Source organism: Prionailurus bengalensis, chromosome A2, assembly GCF_016509475.1.
Source record: "Prionailurus bengalensis isolate Pbe53 chromosome A2, Fcat_Pben_1.1_paternal_pri, whole genome shotgun sequence".
NCBI lineage: Eukaryota > Metazoa > Chordata > Mammalia > Carnivora > Felidae > Prionailurus > Prionailurus bengalensis.
Window position 1 is genome coordinate 138,141,805 of NC_057348.1, and position 23,707 is coordinate 138,165,511.

The following is a 23,707-nucleotide window of genomic DNA, read 5'->3' on the forward strand; positions in this document are numbered from 1 at the left end:
TGGAGCATGTGCGGGGAGGAGTCAAAAGGTAGAAATAGACACCGCCCAGGACTATAGACATCTAATACAGGCTGTTTACTCAACGTAATCTAAAGTGATTATTAGAACAGCCCCTTAGATATTAAGTTTTCATCCGTTATTTCTACCTGTTCACTATTTCTTCTTTTCTGTGGGTGCAGGTTCTATGTATAGTTCAATTACATTACCATGACAGTGAGACAGACCGCAAAATAAAATGTGTAGGAGACTATAAAGGGCTATTTTTGCATCTTTTAATATGGGAAATTCATATTCATCCCATATTCTTAGTGTACACTATTTTAGTTACATGGAAGCCAACCAGAAGTCCCATTTATATTTTTAGCAGTGGATACTAAGGATAAATTCCAACAGAGAGTTCTGTTTTAAACAATCCAAGTCGCCCGAACTTTGCTGATTATTCTAGCGTTGGAACATTTTCTATTTGCCTAGCACTATCTGAAATCTATGACTCACAAACGCTAGGGTATGGAATCATAGCAGTAAAGAACAGGTGAAAAGTTGTTCCTAGTTGTGTTCTGCAGGCGCATACAACTCCCGTCATCCCCTGTGCAAAAAATCAACAAATAAACATAGGCACCGCATTTCAGATTCTGTTGCGCTCCATTCGCAAGGACGCCTGGTTTTTGTAGTTTCTACATGAGGAACTGCCAGCACGTTAATAACTGCTGGGAGGGAATGAAACTACACTTCCCACAATGGCACGGGGGCGGGCTCCGGTCGGCTTACGTCATTGCTTCAGCCAACCAATGACAGCTCCGGGCGGCAGTGAGGCAAGCGCCGTCAGGCGCCAAAGTGGTTTTTTTTTTTCTTTTTTTTTTTTTTTTTTTCCGCCGAAGCTGAGCGGGTGCTGCTAGCGGAGGCGCCATATTGGAAGGGACAAAACTCCGGCGACAGCGAGTGACACAAATAAACCCCTGGACCCCCTCGTTCCCCCAGCTCTAAGGGCCGCGATGTTGTACCTAGAGGACTATCTGGAAAGTGAGTGGGCGGCGCTGGCAGGGGCTGTCTGTGGGACCTGCGGGCGGGCAAGAGCGCGAGTGGACGGGCAGGCGGGATGGCGGGAGGGAGGGGGAGGCGGGGGATGTTTCTTTCTCACGGTAACTGGCAGCCTCGCTGTGGGCTGCCGGCTCCTTCGACCCCCCCCGCACGCACGCACGCACGCACTGACGTCAGCGCGTACTTTCGCCGTTGGCCCCGCCCCTCTGACGGACTCTCCCTTTGACAGTGATTGAACAGCTTCCAATGGACCTGCGGGACCGCTTCACTGAGATGCGCGAGATGGACCTGCAGGTGCAGAGTAAGTCGGCGCGTTTGCCCTTCTTCGCCGCGCGCGTTCAGTCCAGACTTCCCTGCCATCGACTTCATCGCCACCGCTATTTGACTCTCCTCCGGCTCACTGGCTAGTGGATAAGGAGTTGTGAAAAAGAAAAGGCAGTGCCTAATCTTGCCTCTTGCTTTCCACGCTACTTTTCTCCTTGCTTTTACAAGAGAAGGAGTCATTAGGGCACGTGTATCTGTTTCTTCTCGAATTCGAGACTCTGCAATAAAAGCTTCTGTACCTTCAGTGAGGACGTAGATACCTGTTTTAATGCACATCGGTGTAAATGTTGAGAAGATTTTGACTTGAGCCCTTATGTATGGAACATAGATTTCAGCATTTATACTTTTGTTAAAGTTCGTTCTATTCAAAAATTTCCAAGAGCGGAAAACAGAAGCATAGGTGATAATGTGGTTCTTTAGTGACCCTGGTGAACTTGGAATGTCAAATTTTGGAAAGTTACACATTATAGGATACATTCTCAATTGTCAACAGGATGATATTTTCTCAAAGTGAGGGAAATAAGATTTTACTGTAAAGCTTCTTATCTGCTGTAATAAAAATTTTGACTTTTTTTCTATCAGTGGTAGCTTGGTAGTCTGGTTACTTTTTCCCAAAATTAACCTTGTTCTTTCACAGAGCAGTATGTGGTTTATATGATCATTTTTTTTTTCTCTGGAGTTTCTAAAAAAGGGTTTACAATTCAAAGAAAGTAAAGAATCAGTGTCTTTGGAGATAAGGTAAATACTTAGAGCAACATTACACTTAAGTACAAATTTATGTCCACCATGCTCTGAATGAACCTCATGAACTTTCCCCTTTTATGAAATGCGTATAATATAGCTGTTCTAACTATCTTGTAGACATACTATATTGCAAATTAAGAATGCGAAATGAATTATATGTTACTTAATTATAGTATATAATTAGGTGTACCTTTATAGCTGGATGTTACTCCCCCTTTGGAGAAATTCAGCTATTCCTTAATTAAATTGTATAAGTGATAATAATGGCCGGCTGGCCTTCATGGGGTGTATCCTCAAAAGATAGGTTTCTTGATCCCATTTATTCCAGTGATGTTTAGGCTATACACATGAAATGTTTCTCATGCTGCCCATGTTTTTTGTTTTTTTGAAAGTAGAGGTGAAGGAAGACCTGGGTTTTGGGATATGATTGGGAGAAAAGGGGTATTGTGGAAAGAGATCAGAGAACCAACAGTACAGGCTAAGGACCTGTACTTTTCCTCGCTTGTTTCTCTGCCCCTCTCCACCTTCCGCACCATTGTTCATGAATATACTTTTCTCAGCCTCTTGTCAGTTCCATGTGGCCGCACTTAATACAAGGTGATAAGATATGGAAGCTTTCTTTTATTTGGTGGATTGTAGTGTAGAAGTCTGAATTGTGTATTTCTTTGGCTTGCTCACAAAATTCATTTTAACTTGAAGTTAGAAAATGCTTACTTAGACAAAGGAAAATTCTTTTAAAAAATTAACTGCAAGACTTCTTAGAATCTTTAAAAACCTATTATGCCCTGAAAATCTCCAAAAGGTTTTCCTCAACTTACATAGCAACAGATTCCACCCCTCCCTTTTTTTTTTTTTTAACTTTTCCTTTTTTAGCAGACATGGAATGAGATGACCATTCTTGGCATAGGCTTAGAGAAAAACATCTAGAATAAATAATATAGTGTATGAAGTGAATAAATGATTGTACCCTCTATTTCAGTAATGATGTGAGACAATCGGGGGCTTAATGCATATAGTGAGAGTTTAAAATCTTTTTATTACTTTTTCTTATTAAAAGAAATGTAGGGGTGCTTGGGGGGCTCAGTTGGTTAAGCCTCCAACTCTTGGTTTCGGCTCAGGTTATGATCTCACAGTTTGTGAGTTCGAGCCCCACTTTGGTCGGGCTCTGCACTGACAGTGTGGGGCCTGCTTGAGACACTCTCTCTCTCTCTCTCTCTCTCTCTCTCTCTCTCTCTCTCTCTTTCTTTCTTTCTCTGCCCTTCCCCCCCCCCCCCCCAACACACTTACTCTCTCTCAAAATAAATAAACTTAAAAAGAAAGTAAGAAATGGGAGGATTATCTACTGGTGCTTTTTTAAAAATTTTTTTAATGTTTATTTATTTTTGAGAGAGAGAGAGAGAGAGAGAGAGAGAGTGCTGGCAGGAGAGGGGCAGAGAGAGGGAGACACAGAACCTGAAACAGGCTCCAGGCTCTGAGCTGTCTCACTGAGCCTGACGCAAGGCTCGAACCCAAAAACCTGTGAGGTTGTGACCTGAGGCAAAGACAGACGGTTAACCGACTGACCCACCGAGCACCCCTCTAGTGGTACTTATGATGAGAAATTGTGTTTTGGCACATTTGGCTGATTTAATGCCATTAGCTTTTGATCCAAAGGCTGTACTATTGAAATACTGTCGTACAGAACTTATCTATGTAGTCGACTCCTTTGATGACTGGAAAATTTTTGAAATAACAAAAATAAATTGTCAGTAGAGAAAATTGTTATTTTTTTCTAAAGTAAAGCATTTACATAATCAAAGCATGACATATTTAAGTTATTGGCCAAGTGAAAGAGTGTATGTTGTCAGATATTTTTTTCTTTCCCCAAATCAAAGCATGTATATTCAGTATATAAATTTGGTCATCTAAATATGAAATGTTTTTATTATGTCATAGATGCAATGGATCAACTAGAACAAAGAGTCAGTGAATTCTTTATGAATGCAAAGAAAAATAAACCGGAGTGGAGAGAAGAACAAATGGCATCCATCAAAAAAGTATGTTCAACACTCTGGATGATTTATCAGTAAATATTGGGACTCTCTGAGAAAGATATTTTAAAATGAAATAGTTTTCTGGATCTCAGAATGAGGGAAAGTTACCAGTGGCTCTTTAAAATTTAAATATTTTGTTATGGTTTAGAGCTTTAGGTGTATGAATTTTTTTTTAATTTTTTTATTTATTTTTGAGACAGAGAGAGACAGAGCATGAGTAGGGGAGGGGCAGAGAGAGAGGGAGACACAGAATCCGAAGCAGTCTCTAGGCTCTGAGCTGTCAGCACAGAGCCCGACACGGGGCTCCAACTCACGGACCGCGAGATTATGACCTGAGCCGAAGTCAGATGCTTTAACCGACTGAGCCACCCAGGCACCCCTAGGTGTAGGAATTTTAAATAACTTTTTGGCAATAAAAATTAGCAACTTTTTTTAGAGAGTTACAGAATCATAAAAAGTACAGTTTTTTTCTTTTAATTTGTTTTATTCTGGTCACAGGTAGTTAAAGTTACCTTGTCTTTAGAGATGAAAATACTGTCTTCTAATTTTGCCCCCAAACTGGTATGAAAAATAGCACACCTTGAAGCATATTTTACATATTGCTAGGTACCTGAGTTGGTGGAATCACAGAAGAACAGAATTTTAAGAGTTGAGAAGATCCTTAAAAAATCTTTTATTTAAAACTCTGTATGAATTGGGCCTAGAAATACAGAATTCGTTGAGTTTTTGTTAATTTTATAGTACTCTCAGGTCTGTTCCAGATTAGAATGAGTATCAGATCTCCTCCCAAGGTTTGCTTTAAATGTATGACCTAGTGTATTTGGGATACATTGGAAGAACTACATAAAAGACCCACGTTTTGTCGTGACCTCCATTTAGCTGTGTGACATTGGACAGGTTCTTTAATATCTCTGATAATAATGGCTCCTTCATCCCCATCCTTCATAGAATTGATCAAAGATCAACTGAGAAAGAAATTTGAAAGCTACAAATTTCGTGTATTGTGTTATTTATTTTGCCACATGGGAGGAAGATTATTTCTGTTAGGAGAAAATAAATTAGAATCTGTAACAGAATTGGTCCTGACTGGGAGGATACCTGGAGACCCAGGTGCGTATGAGTATAGACATCACATATACAGTTGACCCTTGAACAACATGGGTTTGTATCGATGGGTCCACTTTATACCTGGGTTTTTTTTTTTTTTTTTTGACAAATACAGAACAGTACCGTAAAAGTATATTCTGAATAACATTTTTTCCTCTAGTTTACTTTATTGTAGGAATACAGAATATAATGCTTGTGCAAAACATGCATTAATCTCCTGTTTATGTTATCAGTAAATGCTTCCAGTCAACAGTTGACTGTTAGTAGGTAAGCTTTTGGGGAGTCAGAAGTTCTATGTGGATTTTCAACTGCAGGGGGGTTGGCATCCCAGCCCTCGCCATGTTCAAGGGTCAAATGGGCAACACCAAGTCAGTTATTATTCCTTTAACCTATTAAGTTTTTGGTGCACTGCAGCTTGGATACACCCTTAAAAGTCTAAAAGTCCATGGTTTCTATGTTTTTAAATGATTTGCTTTATATGAGGAGAAATCTAAAGTATAGATTGACATTGTAGGAATTGTAGGAATTAATACTTAGCTTAAGAGAGTTCTGAGACACCTGGGTGGCTCAGTCGGTTAAGTGTCCTATTCTCTATTTCTGCTCAGGTCATTATCCCAGGGTCGTGGGATCGAGCCCCTTGTCAGGCTCCTCACTGAGCTGCTTAAGATTGTCTCTCTTTCTTCCTCTGCCCTTCTCCCCCACTCCTGCACTCTCACTGTCTCTCTCAAATTAAAAACAAACAAAAAAACCCCTGAGAGTTCCAGAACAATTGGAAAATAGAGACATGCAGGTCAGAATATTTTCAATATTTATACTTTTATTTAAAAAATTTAAAAATGGAGAGTATAAATTAGATAAATTGTAACATTTTCTTTGAAAGAAAAAGAGTATTCATTAGTTCACATAACTTTTACTAGTTTAGAGGCTAGACTTGGAATAGTATTTAATTTTACTTATATCTTTTTTAGGAATGCTTAGCATCTTCCTTTGATGCTTGACCATTATATAAAATTTCTAATCCTACCCCATCCCCATCCTATCCTTAACTGGGTTTTTATTGCTAATGTAGGTTGACTGACATTGAATACAGGGTATGATAATGAAAATGCAGTTTTATGTCCTAACTGCACATATTTTTAAGTTATTAATTTGTTCTTAAAATGAAAATGTTTTTATTCAGGATTACTATAAAGCTTTGGAAGATGCAGATGAGAAGGTACAGCTGGCAAACCAGATATATGACTTGGTAAGTAAAATTAATGTGAATGCTGTGCTATAGTATTTACATTATGGATTATGTTTTAAGTTTCATTGGCTTGAATGTTAATAGGAAGAGCAGACTAAATTTGAGGTATTGTTTTCTTGATCCCATTTAATTTGAGGTTTTAGTGTCCATTTTTGGTTTCTTTGCAGAAAAGAGAGTCTGCAGTTTTAGTTAACAGGTCTAGAACCTTACATTTTAGCCGAATTTACTTTGCTATAAGTTTTATCCGATGTTAAACTTGTTTTTTTTTTTCCAACAAGAATTGATGTTTAAATTTATTTTACTAATCCTTATTTTAAGGTAGTGTATTTACTTCCCTGTAAATCCTCTTGAGATTGTTTCCGTGGTAAAATACATGTAAGACTACTGTGCTGACAAGACTTTTTGGTAGCCTGATTAAATGAAGAAGAGAATCATTTGAAGTCAGTGTTAACAGATAGTCCTCAACTATCTATTAAGTGATGTCAATAGATAGCACTCAACGACTGGCTCAGGTGGCAGAAATGGGAAACACTCAATTAAACTTTAAAAAAAGGTTCTTTTTTGCAGTAGCAGCACTTGTGAAAGATTGAAATCACTAAGAAGACAGAAGCAGTATTTCTCAAACTGGTATAATTATGGTGCTCTCTTTTATGTTAAGCAGCTTCTAAAATACATCCTTTAGGAAATACTCATTTCTGGTTCTGCCTCAAAGCAAATTAAAGCTAAAAAGAAATAAGTGGTCACTTATGGTCTACTTTAGCATATAGATTTCACACCGTATTTTTGTAATCTTACCTGGATGCCATCTTATTACTGAACAAGTGTATGTAAACATCAATGTTGTTGGTGAGCAAGACACAAGATAAAAGGTACATACCACACATGGTGCACATTGTAAATGTTTATGCAAAACTAGCAAACATTTGTCCTGTGAAGCTATAGAAAATGTTTTGTTGTTCTCATATAGTAGAAAGTTTTACTTGTGTAAATAACCTAGGCTCTTTTGTTCATACAGTTCTGAAAATAATTCTGAAAATAATTTCATGAAAGATATACTGCCTAAAGAAAGGTAGAACAAATGGTAGCTTGATTTACTGTGGAATTGAAAAAAAAAAAGGTTCTTAATTGTTTTGGTCTTGAATTATATACTTATAGACATAGAAAAAGACATTTATATTTGAATCCAAGAGGAAGTTGTTTAGTAACATCGTCCTCATATTTAATGATTATATGTGTCAGTCTTTATTTGGAGACTACCTTCTTTTTAAATCATATAGATCTTTGGCTGTATTCTTGGTTTATATTTTGTTATTTTAGTACTTTTTGTATGTTTAAAAAATACTTCATACACTTAGAAAAATATGTATAATATAAATATGTTCTTTTTAAATATGTGTGTTTTTCTGTGTATGTATTTATATATTATTTATGAACCACACTGTTTATCTACTCTTGTGCTTCGTATAATGGAGTTTTACCTGGGGTTATAACGAAGGAGTAAAAAGTAAATACTGTAAATGGCTTGTGTCCTCAAGGTGTTGGTAAACTAGTTGGGAAGATGTGCCCACAAACTAAAGTGAAGAGCCTGTATAGAAACAGTGTAACAAATAAAGATTAATGCAGTTAAAGATAAATATCTGATAAAGGGCTGAACTAACTCACAGTAGAGTTATTGTTAATTTCTTAGAGGTTATGAGATGAGTGTTGAACAGAATTTATTCAGAGGCTGAGGGGCCTGGATTAGGTGTGGTATTGAGGGGAAAGCATTTCACTCAGAGATAATGGATAAACAAAGAATGAAAATAAAACCTAGTAAATTCTTTGAGGGGGGTAGATTATTTAGGGTAGGGAGTGAGGTAATTGAAGGTGATGTGATAAACTGAACAAAATGTAATAAAAAGCAAGTGCCCATAATGGATCCATACAGACGTGAGTTCAGCCACTTCACTGACAGTGGGACTTTGGAAAAAGTATTTAATCCCAGAACGTTGGTTTCCTGTTCTGTAAAATAGCAGTCTTAATTTGTGCCTTACAGATAGATTTGTACATATGTATATAAATGCTGTTAGCTGGGCAGATAGTAGGCGCTGACTTCTTTAAAGATTCACTCCATCTTATTCCTCAAACTGGAATTGTGCACTTTCTTGAAGCCACTGTTTCCCTTTCAGCTCTGCCAAGTTGCACCTGGTTTTTCTCCAGTCTCCCAGTATTTCCAGAACTGCCTTTTGTCTTGTCTTTTCTTCTTTCTTTCCTTCCTCTCCCCTTCCTTTCTCTGTCCTCCTTCTGCCTTTTCTTTTTGTGACTTTTCTTTTCCTCTCCCCCTTTTGCTTCCTTCCTATTTTAGCACTCCATATTAAATTGCTGTTTCAGGCTGTTGTGACATCTCTAATATAAAAATCCATTCTTCTTTGAGACTTAATCGTCTATTATCATCCTTCCATCTTTCTGACCTTCCTCAGTCTCCATGGGTGTCACTCATAACGGTTGCTGTTCCTCAGGACTCTGTCCTTGACCTGCATTCTTTCTTACTGTATTCAAGTAGTTCTCACGTAGAGGTAACTCTCTTCCCTTCTTCTGCCCAACTCCAGAGGCCAGAAAGACCACATGACACATGGTGAAGAACTGATCTCTCAAATGCCAGTTTTATCCCCTGCCCCACACACAACCCAAGTTGAGAAATCTCTCTGATTCCCCAAGCTCAGACTTCTCTTCTGAGCCTAGTCATCTTACCTGAGAATTCCAGGCCCTGGAGCTCAGTGTATTCAATCTTAACTCTTAGTCTCCCCTTCAACTTCTCTCAGAAGAACCACTGATCTTCCAGTTATTCACATTGGAATACCGAAAGTTATCCTAGCCTCCTCCTCGTCCCTGGCCTCCCCACATTTAGTTGATCGCTATGTCGTGTTCGTTTTTATTTTCTAAGCATCTCTCATTACCCCTTCCTCTCCAGTTCTACAGCCTGCCGTCATTCAAGAACTTTAACAACAGCAAATGACTGGCATGCTTTTCCTTTCGTCTTTGCTTAGGAAACTTTCTCCATCTTTCATAATCCTCCACATGCAGTCTCTTTATTAAAATCGCCTTAATATTGATATCTGTGTCATTTATATCTAGGAGATGAGATTTGACCACTTAGGAAAGTCAACAAGAGTGATTAAAAAAAATTTTTTTTTTTAATTAGTTTTCTTTATTTTTGAGAGGCAGAGAGAGGGCGCGTGTGGGGGAGGAGCAGAGAGAGAGGGAGACACAGAATCCGAAGCAGGCTCCAGGCTCTGAGAGGGCAGCACAGAGCCTGATGCGGGGCCCAAACTCATGAACCGTGAGATCATGACCTGAGCCGAAGTCGGACGCTCAACTGACTGAGCCACCCAGGCACCCCACAACAAGGGTGATTTAAACAAAAGATTTATTTTCCTCTCGTGTAAAATAACTGTTGGAGGAGGCAGGCCAGGGGCTGTGTGGCAACCCCAACATCTTTGTTGTCCCAGGCTGCTTCTGATCTGTTCCTCCTCTTTTCTGGACAGGTAGAAGAATTGCTGTGGGGGTTACTCAAAAGGGCATATTTTGCAATTCAGTCAGCTCCTTTAAAGGAGCCTGGAAATCTTACCTACTGATTCCTGCTTATCTTCTTGACTCCTTCTAGCTGCAAGGGAGTCTGAGAAATGTTGCTTAACAGGGTACATTGCGACCCTTGGAGTACAATTGGGGTTCTATCAGTAAGGAAGGAGGCTATTGAGTAGGTAATTAACAGTTTGGGCCTTACCTTACCCTCAACAGAATCATACTGACCTCTAAATATTGTTATTCCCATGGTTTTATTATTACTTGAATTAAATAATTATTTATTTACCTTTTACTTGTATGTGTGTCTTCCCTACTATAAATGTCAAGAACTATGTCTTTAAAAAATCTTTTAGTGTTTTCAGACTCTAGCGTAGTTATTTCTCAGTAAACATTTGTTGAACAAGATCGCCTAAATTATTTAATGGAGACGAAGAGGCACTAACGTGACTCCCACATTATGAGTTTAGTGGCTAGAGTTTAGTGGTGTTCAGTTTGTTGCATCAGATACGGCAGTTGAGTGACATTTTCTCAGAAGGTAACAGAGTCACATTTTAGTATATGCTAAGTTTGGCTTGGTTTTGACGGACAAACACAGGCTGCTGTGCCAAACATGGGTAGGCAAATAGCCACCTCTTGTCAAAGTATGGCTTTAAACCAAGAGAAATGAAAGTAATATAATTCAAGTGAGTTTAGTTTCCTTTATAGAATCGTTTAGCAGACCACACATTCAATCTCATGATCTATGTCTTTGCTCACATCTTTTTGGCATCCCTCTCTTTAAATTGCTCTCAATTTTTTTAGTGTCTTCAGTTTAGATAGATTTCTATCTCTGATACATAAGCTCATTTTGAAAGTTCTATAACAGGATTTATAGATATGTCTTCAGCAAAAGGGGCATTTTTTTTAAATATAAAAAACTTATTATGAGGTACATGTTTTATTTAAGTACCTTTCACTTTATAGTTGTACATTAATAATTTTCGACTATTTTCAGTACCTTTGCTTTTAAAGAGATTCCTTTTAAAGTATGAAAACATTTATTAAACACTATTAGGCCTTGACAATTGAAAATTATGACAATATTATTTTCGTAAAATAAAAAATATTAGATCTCCTAGCCAGGGCCCTTGAGGGTACATAAGGTTTGTAGTCATTCTCTACCCTCAGAGCCTGGCACAATAGATTCGTTGAATGGTGAGCACAAAGACAAAGACTTCGGAGGTAATCTAATCCAGTGTTTCCCAGACCTTAATATTCGCATCTTACCCTCCAGGCTTTTAGAGTGTTCATATCATCTGTACATCTATTTACTAAGTAAATTTTAAAATGAAATTTGTGTAAGAGGAAAATTTATTTGGTAATCTGATATTATTAATGTAAATGAAAAAATGAGTATCACTTATCACAAATAAGTCATTATAAAATGTTAAAAAACAATAGCCTCCTTGGAATACTTGTGCTCCGTGTTGCTACACCACTTTGCCAGAGTGGCGTGTGGAATTTGAGCACTTTACACTTGAGGGTAAGTGTACTTTTGCAGGTAATTGCAGTTGAACGTAAGGGAATTATTGCCTTGTTCATAGGGAAGTTATTAAATGAATTTACTCTCTTAAATTGGTTATATTCCCCAAAATATCAACAGTAAGTATCCAAGTGAAAGTCTTTACAAATAGGAAAGAGGGAAAAAAAAAAAAAAAAAGGAAAGAGGAATTAAATTCCTATAACATTTAACACTTGAGAGCTTAGGGAGCTAAATACTTCAAAGGTGAGTGGATAGGGCACAGTATAAATGTAAACTTACAGCAATTTTCATTCATAGATCATTTATCCAGTAAACAGAGGTACCTCTATTTATACACTTCTGCATAGTGGGAGAGAGTAACTTTGATTCATTCAGCAAATATTTGTAGAGCTCCAGCTATGAGCAGTCATTGGTATAGTGGGCAGTAATGACAGACAAGCAATGAATATAGGCATAGTATCAAATAAAGATTAGATTTTGGTAAGTGCTGTGAAGGAAATAAACATCGTGGAAAGAGGGATGAAGAATGAATTACTAGGGGAGGCTGTTAAGAATGTCACCAGGATGAGTGTAGTCTTAGTAGGTGACATTTGAGGTAGTACTTGGAAAACGAGAAGGAGCCAGCCATGGGAAGGGAGCTTCAGAAAGCACATTTCGGGCAGATGATGTAGATGATGTACCACGCGTCAAGTCTGAGGGGGAAAAGGGCTTGGCCGGTCCAGTCAGAAAGAGGCCAGTGTAGTTGGTCTATGTAAGAAAGGTATTCAGAGGAGGCAGGCAGGAGCCACCACAGGCAAGGTCCTCCTGTAAGCCAATGCAAGCTGTGTGTTTTTTCTTCTGAAAGCAGCAGGAGGCCACCTTAAACAGGAGTGAGGTATACCTTAGAGGAGATTGTCTGCATGCCTTTGCTTAAACATTGTGTTATTGTGGTAATTTCAAGTAAGCATATATTTACAGATTTTAATGTACAATAATTTAGTATATAATTGTATTTGATTTGCCCCTCTGTGTTTTATATAGCATGGTATTTGATTGTATTATTAATTTTTGAGATACTTTATTTACTTTTAAAGTCAGTAGTAAACTTTTAATACCTAGAAGTAGCCCTATACTGTTACTTTCATTTATTAAGAAAAGAAACGAGACTGCATAAATACCCACAAATGAAGAGATTGGTGGAATTAGAGGTTCTGTAGAACAAACTGAAAATTCATTTCAGTAGTTGTCTTAGTGAAATGAACAACAACAAAAAGCTGTCCTATTAAAATAAATTCCTTCTAGAATCCTGATGCTCATAGTCATTAAACACTTATTTGTGTTTCTCAGTCAGATGTCACTGTCATAAGGCTGTATTACATTACAATACCTAATAAAGTTGATTTGTGTACACTCTGATAGAATTTGAGCTTTTAGTTAATGCTTGAATGATTTTAGCAGTCTCTTAACATTGCTCAGTACCCTTGAACTTGCTTCTTTTTTATATCCTGGCCTGTTCCTGAGATGATTATATTTCAGGTCTACATTTTACCTACACATTTGAGAATTCTTCATCTGATACTCTAATTAAGGAAATATATTGTGTAAGTTTGACCTTTTGATTTGTCTCCTATCCTCATTGTCTTTAAGGAAGATTAGATGTAGTTTATGTGCTTAGGCCTCAAATATTTGATTCAGCCTAAAGATGGGTCAAATTTTCACCTATTTTAAATAAAATTCAGAGATGTGGAGAATCATTTTCATGACTTGTCAGAGAAATAATTTGCCATCACGACTCCTTTTTCTTCTCCAATTTACCCTCTTTATTCACTGTTACCAGATCTTTTCACAGTTAGAAATTTATCTCTCATTGTCATGAATTTCAACTTAGAACTTTATATACTAACTTGTGCTCTTTCTAAAAGGGCAAGCTAGACATTTAAATTTTAGAATGGCATGGTATTAGAAGCCATAAATCACGCAGAAGCTTTTTAAAATGCTGTATTTCGTTCAGTTTGGGTCCATCAGTGACACATCTTAAAATTTGAATATTGGAAAACTGGGAGTCAAAAGAGAAAGAATAAATGATTACAGTTCTATGCAAAAATGTTCAAGTATGAGGATTTTTTTGTTTCATGCAGAGGGGCCAAGTGTGACTTAAATATCTTTGTGATCATCAATATGTTAACAAATAATGTTGACAGAATTTCCTTTGGCTCTCAAGAAGTCAGAAAAAAGGTAATTGATTTAAAATTAAAGGAATTATATTTGGGGTTATCAGATATGATTTGGGCTATAGGAAGGAAGATTTTGCTGCTGTTATTAACATTAAATGGGGAGCAAATCAAATAATTAGACTCCATGGTCAGCCTTGTGTTAGAAAGCTGTGGTTAATGGAAAATGTCTCTCAGTTGGCGTAGGACCCTCTTTACTACTATAAATCAATCTTATGAGGCCAGATGTGTGTGGAGGAGTGGGGTAATTTAGGTTCTTGCTTTGCCTGATACCTATGGGGCCATTATGGTGATCTGCCAGAACAGGTGCTCTACCCATGCAGAATCGTGAGGGTAGAGGACATGCAGTCCACAGCTTTCAGTCAAGTTCGGTGTTCTTTCTGTGGCTATTTAAGTACTCTGGTGCTTTATAGCTTAAGTTAAATCTGTGGTCAACTTTCTAACTTTAATTCGATTTAGTACATCAGCGGTGAATCTGAGACAAATTAATTCTCATTGCCTACTGATTGCTTATAATATTCATCTGTTCATAATCTTTTTTTACCTTTCAGGTGGTAGGAATGATTGGAAGTTATCTTCCAAAGCTGCCTGCCTACTACAATGTGGTTTAGGCTTTTCTGTGTTTGTTTATTTTAATTATGTATTTGGGTTTTAGAATTATGAAATCGTGGGATTCTGCTGCTTTTTCTGAGCTGCTAGTACTGGAAAATTCCATCATTTTCCATGTTCTCATGTATAATAACCCTTATCAGTACTATCTTTAATGCATCAAAACAGTTATTAGATGCAGGGGTGGAAGGAATTAGGGGAGGGTCCATGGCGTCGCCATCTCACTCTGGCGCCATCTTCCCAGCCAAGATTCTAATATTCTACCTGTCTATACTGTACATACCTGTTACAGGCCACACTGTTCTTTACTTTTTATTTTTTTTCTTAGAATCCTTTGTCTCTCTGTGTCTATTCATTCTTTCCATCCCTTCAAAGATGATACATTCTTCACCCTCTAACTCATTTATACCTCCTTTATGTCTACCACAGCCCAGTGTTTTATATATATATGGTTTTTTTTTTAATGTATTTCTTCTGATCCTTTTCCAGCTTTTGCTTATTTGCTACATCTAGGAGATACATATTTTAAAACATTATTATGTTAAACATCTTACAGAAATCTTGATTTGTCAGCTAAATTGTAATTCCTATGAAGGCAGGGATTCTCTCTCATTTTTCATGTGTCTGCCATTTAACCCAGTGCTAACTAAGCACATAATAGGAATGCAGTATTCATTAGTAGTATGATTGTAGTTAATAAAGTTGGTGGAGTATTTTCATTGCGTTGAGTGTTCTTGGAATTTAAATATGAGTATTTTTTCTGACTTCCCTTAAGATTACATTTTGACAATGTAAGATGTATTTTTGAATAACTGAGGTCTGTGTTCACACATTATTATTGGATGGGAGGTTCCATTAAAGAATGCTCAATTACCTGCATGTTCTTTGAATAGGAGCAACTGTCTGTAATATGAGACTCTATAGGATTTTAAATATTGCGAGGACAGTCTCTACCAGGCTCTGAAAAATGACTTGTGTGTGAAGATGGAGGGAAAAATTGGGTTTTAAAATATTGAAAAGTCACTAACCAATACCCCAATGGGTGCTGCTAATATACAAAATATAAATAATAAGGAGATATTCTTATTTTTCTAATTGAATTCTCTTATTCTGAGTTAATAAACAGTTGGGTGCTGCATACAGAAGTTCAGAGGGCAATGTTAGGTATAGATGGTGAAGTACAATTTATTACAAATAGATCAGAGTTAAGTTCCTTTTCCATAAGGCATTAACTGTTGCCTTTGGCTATCTTACTTAAACCCTCTAAGTCTTAGTTTCTTCACTTATGAAATGGAGACAGTAAAAACCTGTCAGAAGATCAGAGCAAGGGCTAGAAAAGACAGAAGAGCATCTGATGCACCAAGCACGTTATGTGGCGTCTGACACAAACAAATTATCTTTTGCTACTTTTCTCCCCATCTCCTTCATTTTAGGTACACGTTATTTCATTCTTATTTAATTTGTTTGCCCTCATGATGTATCATAGACCTCTTGATACTTGTCAGAAAGTCACTCTTAAATTATTTAACAATGATCCATTGGGAATCTGGAGTTTGAAAAAAGGTGTTGTCAAGAATATAACAGCATTTTTCAAAAAATTTGTGTTTTCTTTGTTTCACTTCAAAGTAGTAAATTTGAAAAAGTATTGAAAAATTTTTAATATTAACCTTAAGAAATTAAGACTTGCTGCTAGTTGGAGGTATCATATAGTTTTCTGAAATCAGTCAGAAGATCTCTAGGTGAATGAAAAAATTTGCTACCTTAACAAGGACAGTAGTATTACAATAAAGCCATTTTAACCAGGCTCTTTGGGGAGTAGAGTTTTCTGGCTAAAAACTCCCTTTGTTTCAACCCTTTACATCAATGTTTACAAGTATAATGGTTTAATTTTCTGCCTTCGAGAAATGTATGTATAGAATATAGGAGCGTCTTTGTTTATAGACAAGGATCTTTCATTCTTCATTCTAAATAACAGTTATTATAGGATGGCAGTGTGGATGACCTTATTATAAGTGGGAGATTAGGTTGAAAGTAATCCCAGGGGATACTATAAAAAGTTACCAACCCTCCTGCACTTCCTCTCCCCTCAAGTCCCAAATACCAGTTTTGCTTTAGTTTCATATCCCACCTCTTCTGAATGTTTTCTAACAAATTGTGATTTTAGTTTCTTAAAACTTCACATTATTAAGGGAGACTTGAGAGATTATTTTGTCTAGCACCCTCATTTCATAGATTAAAAAGCTGAGGTGTAGGTTGATTGACTTGCTCAAGGATACTAAGCAGATTCACTAAAAGAAAAAAGGTTCAGTTTTCCTCATTAAGCTGACACTTTAATAGTGTCCCAAATTTTGGTGGTTATCTTTGATCTTCTTTGAAACAGGTAGATCGACACTTGAGAAAGCTGGATCAGGAACTGGCTAAGTTTAAGATGGAGCTGGAAGCTGATAATGCTGGAATTACAGAAATATTAGAGAGGCGTAAGTAAAATTTACAGTTTTCCATCAATGTTGGACAGTCCATGTGCGAATCACTAAGGAGACACTTATCCCACGGGGACTTCTCAGATCCCGCGCTTCTGTGGATGGTGGCACCTGGGTCGGACAGGCGTGGACTCTAGCAGTTAGAACATTGGGTTATGGATGCTGAGAGAGAGGATACAGGATATCATACACTCTCTCTTTATTAAAATCACATATTAAGTCATTCCATTTTTTAATATGCATATATATATTAGTAAGTTGAGGGGTAAGAACAAAGATTTAAAGAAATAGAACCATCTAGATACAGGTTAACCATCTATCTTTAAATGTATTGACTTTGCCCTGCCTATTGGATACACTTTAACTTTGAGGAAAATTTTTCTTTTTTCTTCCTAAGAACTGCCTTAAGGTTTTTTCCCTCAGTAAGAAAGATTTTAATTAGTTCCAAAACACTTCCTCTTTCTCAAGTAAGTCCTTCTTAAACTTTTTCTTATTCATAAGAAGCCATTTTAATATTTCTTTGCAAGGTTCGACTTGATCTCCTGCTATAATTTACCTGTTTATTACTGTTTTTTTTCTTGGTTCATTTCAACAGCAAGAACATGTACCTATTTCTACACACTGATGAAAAATTTATTTATGGTATTAGGTGATGTGTTTATATATATATGTATGTATGTATACATGTATGTATGTATATATATTATACACACACACACACTCTCTCTCTCTCTCTCTGTCTCTCTCTCTCTCTCTCTTTCATACACATGCTCCCTAGAATAGGGAAACAACCAGTCATGAATCCATCTTGGTATCCGTAGTGCATTTTTGTATTCAAAAGTAGATCTGTCACTTTAGATGATCGTCTGATTTATTTGTGATACTTTTATTCCAAGGAAATCCTATTTGAGAATTGTATTTTGAGACAAAATAAAATGTAACTGCTCTAATTTTTTTTTTGAAATGCTGACAGTAGCTGTGAATAACAGTAATTCATGCCTATTCAGTACTGCAGGAAGGTTAATTATGCATCCTCTGTAAGGACACAGACATATGGAACTAAACCAGATCAAGTTCTAAAATCTGCTCCACCCTGTGCCCTGCCATGATTTCATCTCAAGGGATCAAGATAAACCCAGAATATTTCTTTAAAAGCATGTTAATGCTTGGCAGTAGAGATTCTGTGCCTAACTTCTTTCAGGAAGTCTTTACTATCATGTGTCATTTTAATGATCAAAGAATTTTCTTTCATGTACTAATGCCCCATCACCTAATACTGTAGGATCTCCCATTGAAAGGTCTTCTATCCAGTATAATTAGTTTGAGTTTTTCAGATCTTATCGGTAATGGACTTATGATATCCATTCATCCACTTATGTGGTACCCACTGTCCTGAATTCCCCAATTAGACATTAGCATGCCTTGAGCTGTTTTGTACTTAAGGTGAATATTAAGAAGTGGATTATGTATTGTTTAGAGGGAGGATGAAATTGGCTCAGGGTGAAACTGGAAGTGGTGATTCTCTAATGTGCTTAACTAAAATGATACAGGCGTATGCATAGAACTTGCCAGTCCTTTGCTGGGTAAGGGTACATAGTGCCTTTAGTTGACTGACCTGTACATTTTTGTGCTGACATTTAATGGAGTTGTATCTCTGTGCCTTTTTTTTAGGATCTTTGGAATTAGATACTCCCTCACAGCCAGTGAACAATCACCATGCTCATTCACATACTCCAGTGGAAAGTAAGTTTGGTTTAGGGCAGCTAAAATTAAAAACTCATTATATTACCTGTATATTCTTTTTAACTGGCTCTATGCCATCAATTGAGGGGGGAAAAATTCCCTTCCTTTTCTTTTGTGAGATCTACTTTTTCATTATAGTTCCTGGTGGACTTACCTTCTTCATTTGGGAAAAAAGTATATTTGATTTGGGAGTAGAGAGTTTGCTTTTCCTGGAATACTTGGAGGACAAATGTATGGTATTAATAGCAGTATATACTTCCATATGCAGACACCTGACTCTCTCTAGAGAGTGTTAAAACCCAAGGCAAATGATAACTACTTGATGGTAGGCTCTTTGTTTTTGTTATTTTGTTTTGTTTTTCATCCTTGCTTGTCCAGTGCTTAGCCTACTTTGGCACATAAGAAGGTCTCAAATGATTGGTGGGCTAGTGAGTAAATGAATGCTTGGTTGGATGTTAGCTTGCTAGAAGACTGTATCAGTGCATTTTGTGACAGATCAATTTGAATGAAAGAAGGGTTGACTCAAAACTGTTCAAAATTGTAGAGTTTTGAAAACAAAGTTCCTCTCATGTTATATGTGAAACCATGGTGAATCATGGGTTATCTGCAGTACTTTGCTACTGAAGTTTTGTGGGTTTTTTTGTGATTTGTGTGAGAAGTCTCCTCTTTTTTTTTTTTTTTTTTTTTGTGAGAAGTCCACTCTTAGTGAAATAGGTGACACAGAGAGTTCTTCTTTTCCTGTCCTCTAAGAAAACAGACTGTTGTGTATTCTGTGAAGAACTCAGAACATAGCTGTACTTGTTTATAACTTGATGGAAGTATTATGCCTTGTCCATAGTTCTTTAAAGTTTAAAAACACACAGATTCTTTCTTTATATTCAGAAAGGAAATATAATCTGACTTCTCACCATACAACAACAGATCATATTCCTGAAAAGAAGTTTAAATCTGAAGCTCTTCTATCTACTCTTACATCAGATGCATCTAAGGAAAATACACTAGGTAAGTTTATTATCTTAAATATGAATTTTGCTTTTTGTTTCTGTTAAAATAAGGGGAAATTAAAGCGTTCGGGATTAACGAAGCTTACAGATTTTTTACTTGGTTAAAGTCCACATGTGGGAAAAGAAGAAAAAGGAAAAATGGAACATGAAAATTTTATAGTGGCGTGAAAATGTTAAATTTAACGATTATATCTGTACTGGGAAATAATGTATTTTAAGCTCACTAACATTATGTTCTCTCCAACCATTCTTATTTCTTCTTTAATTCTACATAGGGTGTCGAAATAACAATTCTACAGCCTCTTCTAACAATGCTTACAACGTGAATTCCTCCCAACCTCTGGCATCCTATAACATTGGCTCATTATCTTCAGGAACTGGTGCAGGGGCAATTACCATGGCCGCAGCTCAAGCCGTTCAAGCCACAGCTCAGGTAAAAAGGAAGAGGTTTGGAAATAGGTACATTTTGTCTGACTCATTGGCAAACTTGAATAGAAACAACTAGATGTGAACAGAAAGAGTTTTTTTACGTTGTGTAGTTCCATTTTTAAATCATGGTTTTATGGTATCTGATATGAATATTTAATGAAATGAATATGCATTAATTTACCTGATTGATAATGAAAAGTGAAAAATAGTTTCGTGCAATCTCATGCAGAGCCCTTCACCCAGTAATTGCTCATGATGTGCATAGTCTTGACAGTGAGCCACAGCACCTGCTAGGAGAGCACTCTGTTCTCTCTGCTGGTTTCGGGGTTTCTTCAATAGCCTCAGGACTTGAATTGCCAAATTAATATATTCCAAATTAAGTTGCCCACTCTATAGTCACCTCCTAACTGTGTAAAAACTGATTTTAAATCTTTACATAAAGTAGCTTAAATTACAGTGATGAAAATAATGGCTTAAACAAAATAATACTGGATAACCAACATAATATTATAACTAGTAGGACTGAAAAAGAAAGTCTGCATACTTATGTTTATTAATATTCTCCATGAATGTCTATTTAAGATGAAAGAGGGACGAAGAACATCAAGTCTAAAAGCCAGTTATGAAGCGTTTAAGAATAATGACTTTCAGCTGGGAAAAGAATTTTCAATGCCCAGAGAAACAGCTGGCTATTCATCATCTTCAGCACTCATGACTACATTAACACAGAACGCCGGTTCATCAGCAGCCGACTCACGGAGCGGGAGAAAGAGCAAGTAAGTTTGATCATTACAGTAGCCCCATGCCTTTACTAAGTATGCAGGCTACTTGGTACCCAACTGGGCTTCCGTATATTAAACACAGGTAGCATATAAAGGATCAGGGTGACCTTTAGGGAAGCGGGGAGACATGACATTTTCATCCACACTGCCCTACTTTGGAGGAGTAAAGTCTTTAGAAGACGTTAAGTGTCTTTAATCTTTCTAAAGTCTTACATTGGGTATAAATGACTTCTGTTTACTTTCTTTTGTTCCCTAGGATAAACCATTTTATGGAACTTTTTTCATCTATGATCCCTTATTTTATCATGTGTTTCAATGTAAATTAATGCATAAGACACAAATTTTATCCTGGGAGTTTTTTTGAATAAAATTATTCACTTTTATTAAAAGTAAATTATCTTCCTTCATTCTTGTTCTTATGCCCCCAAAACTGAAATTATGAAAATATCTCTAGATTGAGTGTATGAGACTCTAAGGAAGATTGTCTGAATTTTAAATATGAAAACTTAACAGCATTCAGCGCCACCTGTCCCAGGTGTCTGCGTTTGGTAGGTGTTCCGCCATCATGGAAGTTCTGAATGGTAGGCCAGAAGAATAGGTTACCTAGTAATTGCATCATAATTTATTTTTAAATGTATTCTATTTTCTGTGGGTAAATCTCTAAAAGAATGATCAATGTAGAATCAACACAAAAGTGCTAGATATCCTAAAAAATAATTCATCTTAGTGACCCAAATTTATTATAACTGCCGATGATAGATTTCCCTATTTTTAAAATTTAATTTTAGCATATAAATAATAGTAAATTGCCTGTGAATTTTAACACTCTGTTTCCTCTCTAACACAGGTAAGTATTCACATATTGACAGATAGTCATGATCATTTTCATCAAATGCTTTTGTGTATTTGTATATATATTTTTTTATTTAAATTCAAGTTAGTTAACATACAGTGCAGTCTGGCTTCAGGAGTGGAACCCAGTGATTCATCTCTTATATATGCCACCCAGTGCTCATCCCAAAAAGTGAGAGCAAACGGGATTGCTGGAGGGGGGGGGGGGCGGTTAAACAGGTGATGGGCATTAAGAAGGACACTTTTTGGGATGTGTATTTGTATTTTAGATTTTGATGAAGAGTATTCACTTGGCTTAAAATACAAAGAATGGGGCGCCTGGGTGGCTCAGTCGGTTAAGCGGCCAGCTTCGGCTCAGGTCATGATCTCGCGGTCCGGGAGTTGGAGCCCCGCGTCAGGCTCTGGGCTGATGGCTCAGAGCCTGGAGCCTGTTTCAGATTCTGTGTCTCCCTCTCTCTCTGCCCCTCCCCTGTTCATGCTCTATCTCTCTCTGTCTCAAAAATAAATAAACGTTAAAAAAAAAATTTAAAAAAAAAATACAAAGAATGTCTCTAAGGTAGCCATAACTGATATTAATTCTTAAAACTATTACCTATAATTTAAGTCAATGCTACGTAGTAACTGATTAAAAAATTATTTTAAAAACCAAGATATGCTGAGTTTTTTAATACCTTTATTCTCCAGAAAACAAAAAAATATTAAAAAAAAAAAGAAAACGGTTATGAAAGATAATTGCTCTTTGTTGCTCTCAACAATTATGCTTTCAAATATGTTTATCAGGTTAGTTTAACTTTGCGTTAAATGTTAATTTATACATTTCATGTGATTTCATGTCATACCACTCACTTAGGAGTTACTCTCATGTAATTTCTTTTGGATGCTGAGCAAATAGATCTGATACTGTTCTTTCAGAAACAACAACAAGTCTTCAAATCAGCAGTCCTCCTCCTCCTCCTCCTCCTCCTCTCTGTCATCGTGTTCTTCTTCATCAGCCGTCGTCCAAGAGATGTCTCAACAGACAACAGTGGTACCAGAATCCGATTCAAACAGCCAGGTTGATTGGACTTACGACCCAAATGAACCACGATACTGCATTTGTAATCAGGTAAAAGCATAATCTGAATCAAATAGAAGAAAGGGAGCTATTTCAATTTTTTAAGTGCTCTTTTTTTCCTCCAGTTAAAACACTTTTGCTTTCTTGTATAAGGAATGTAATAGAATGTGTAAGTCACCCATAATCTCAGCCCCCGGATACAGCCTGTAATTAGACATTTTGATTTATCACTGCCATACACCCCACAAGCATGTTGTCTTAGTCTGCTCAGGCTGCCGTGACAAAATACCACAGACGGGGCGGTTTAAACAGCAGAACCCTATCTTCTCACAGTTCTGGGGGCTGGGCCAGTGTCAAAGTGCTGACCGATTCCATTCCTGGTGAAGGCTCTTTTCCTCGCTTGCCAAGGGCCACCTTCGTGTTGTAGCCTCACATGGTGAAGGGAGCGCTGGTGTCTCTTCCTCTTCTATAAGGGCACCAGCCCTACTGGATTAAGATTCCACGCATATGGCCTCATTTTCACCTTCATTGCCTCACAGACCCTATCTCCAAATACAGTTGAGGGGAAGGGATACAACACAAGAATTTAGGGGAGAGGCACAAACATTCAGTCTCATACACATATGTACACACAGATGTGCAGATACGCATGTGCATGTATATGTTTGTGTGTATGTGTATATATGTGTGTGAATTTGACCAGTTGGAGTCACAGTATATTCTTTATGTAACACTTTTTCACTAAGTCATATGTACTGAGCATCATTTTTAAGTAATTTTTTTAATCTTCTCACAGTTATCTGTTAGGCTGTGTGTAACTTTTTAAACCAATGGTTAGCTATACGTCTTTTAGTGGCTTGAATTCTTTTGAAGTTACAAATAATGTTATGGTAGACATTTTTTAAATGTTATCCATTTTATACATGTATTTCTAAGATAATCTTTTAGAAATAAAGTTAAAATATT

At 36.9% G+C, this 23,707-nt stretch overlaps 1 protein-coding gene across 2 annotated transcripts in view; it reads left to right on the top strand.

The window, feature by feature from the left end:
- Positions 1-849: 849 nt before the first annotated feature.
- The window catches only part of ING3 (inhibitor of growth family member 3), a 28,624-nt gene continuing 5,766 nt past the window's right edge, over positions 850-23,707 (top strand). Inside the window, exons 1-10 of one of the 2 annotated variants that reach the window (XM_043589339.1) lie at positions 850-1,020; positions 1,268-1,339; positions 4,042-4,142; positions 6,427-6,492; positions 16,778-16,874; positions 18,549-18,620; positions 19,503-19,622; positions 19,900-20,057; positions 20,636-20,829; positions 22,600-22,792. In XM_043589339.1, the coding sequence (XP_043445274.1) occupies positions 993-1,020; positions 1,268-1,339; positions 4,042-4,142; positions 6,427-6,492; positions 16,778-16,874; positions 18,549-18,620; positions 19,503-19,622; positions 19,900-20,057; positions 20,636-20,829; positions 22,600-22,792 (1,101 nt within the window). In that variant the 5' untranslated portion in view covers positions 850-992. The remainder of the gene's footprint in view (positions 1,021-1,267; positions 1,340-4,041; positions 4,143-6,426; positions 6,493-16,777; positions 16,875-18,548; positions 18,621-19,502; positions 19,623-19,899; positions 20,058-20,635; positions 20,830-22,599; positions 22,793-23,707) is intronic. The other variant, XM_043589340.1, reaches the window with a different exon arrangement.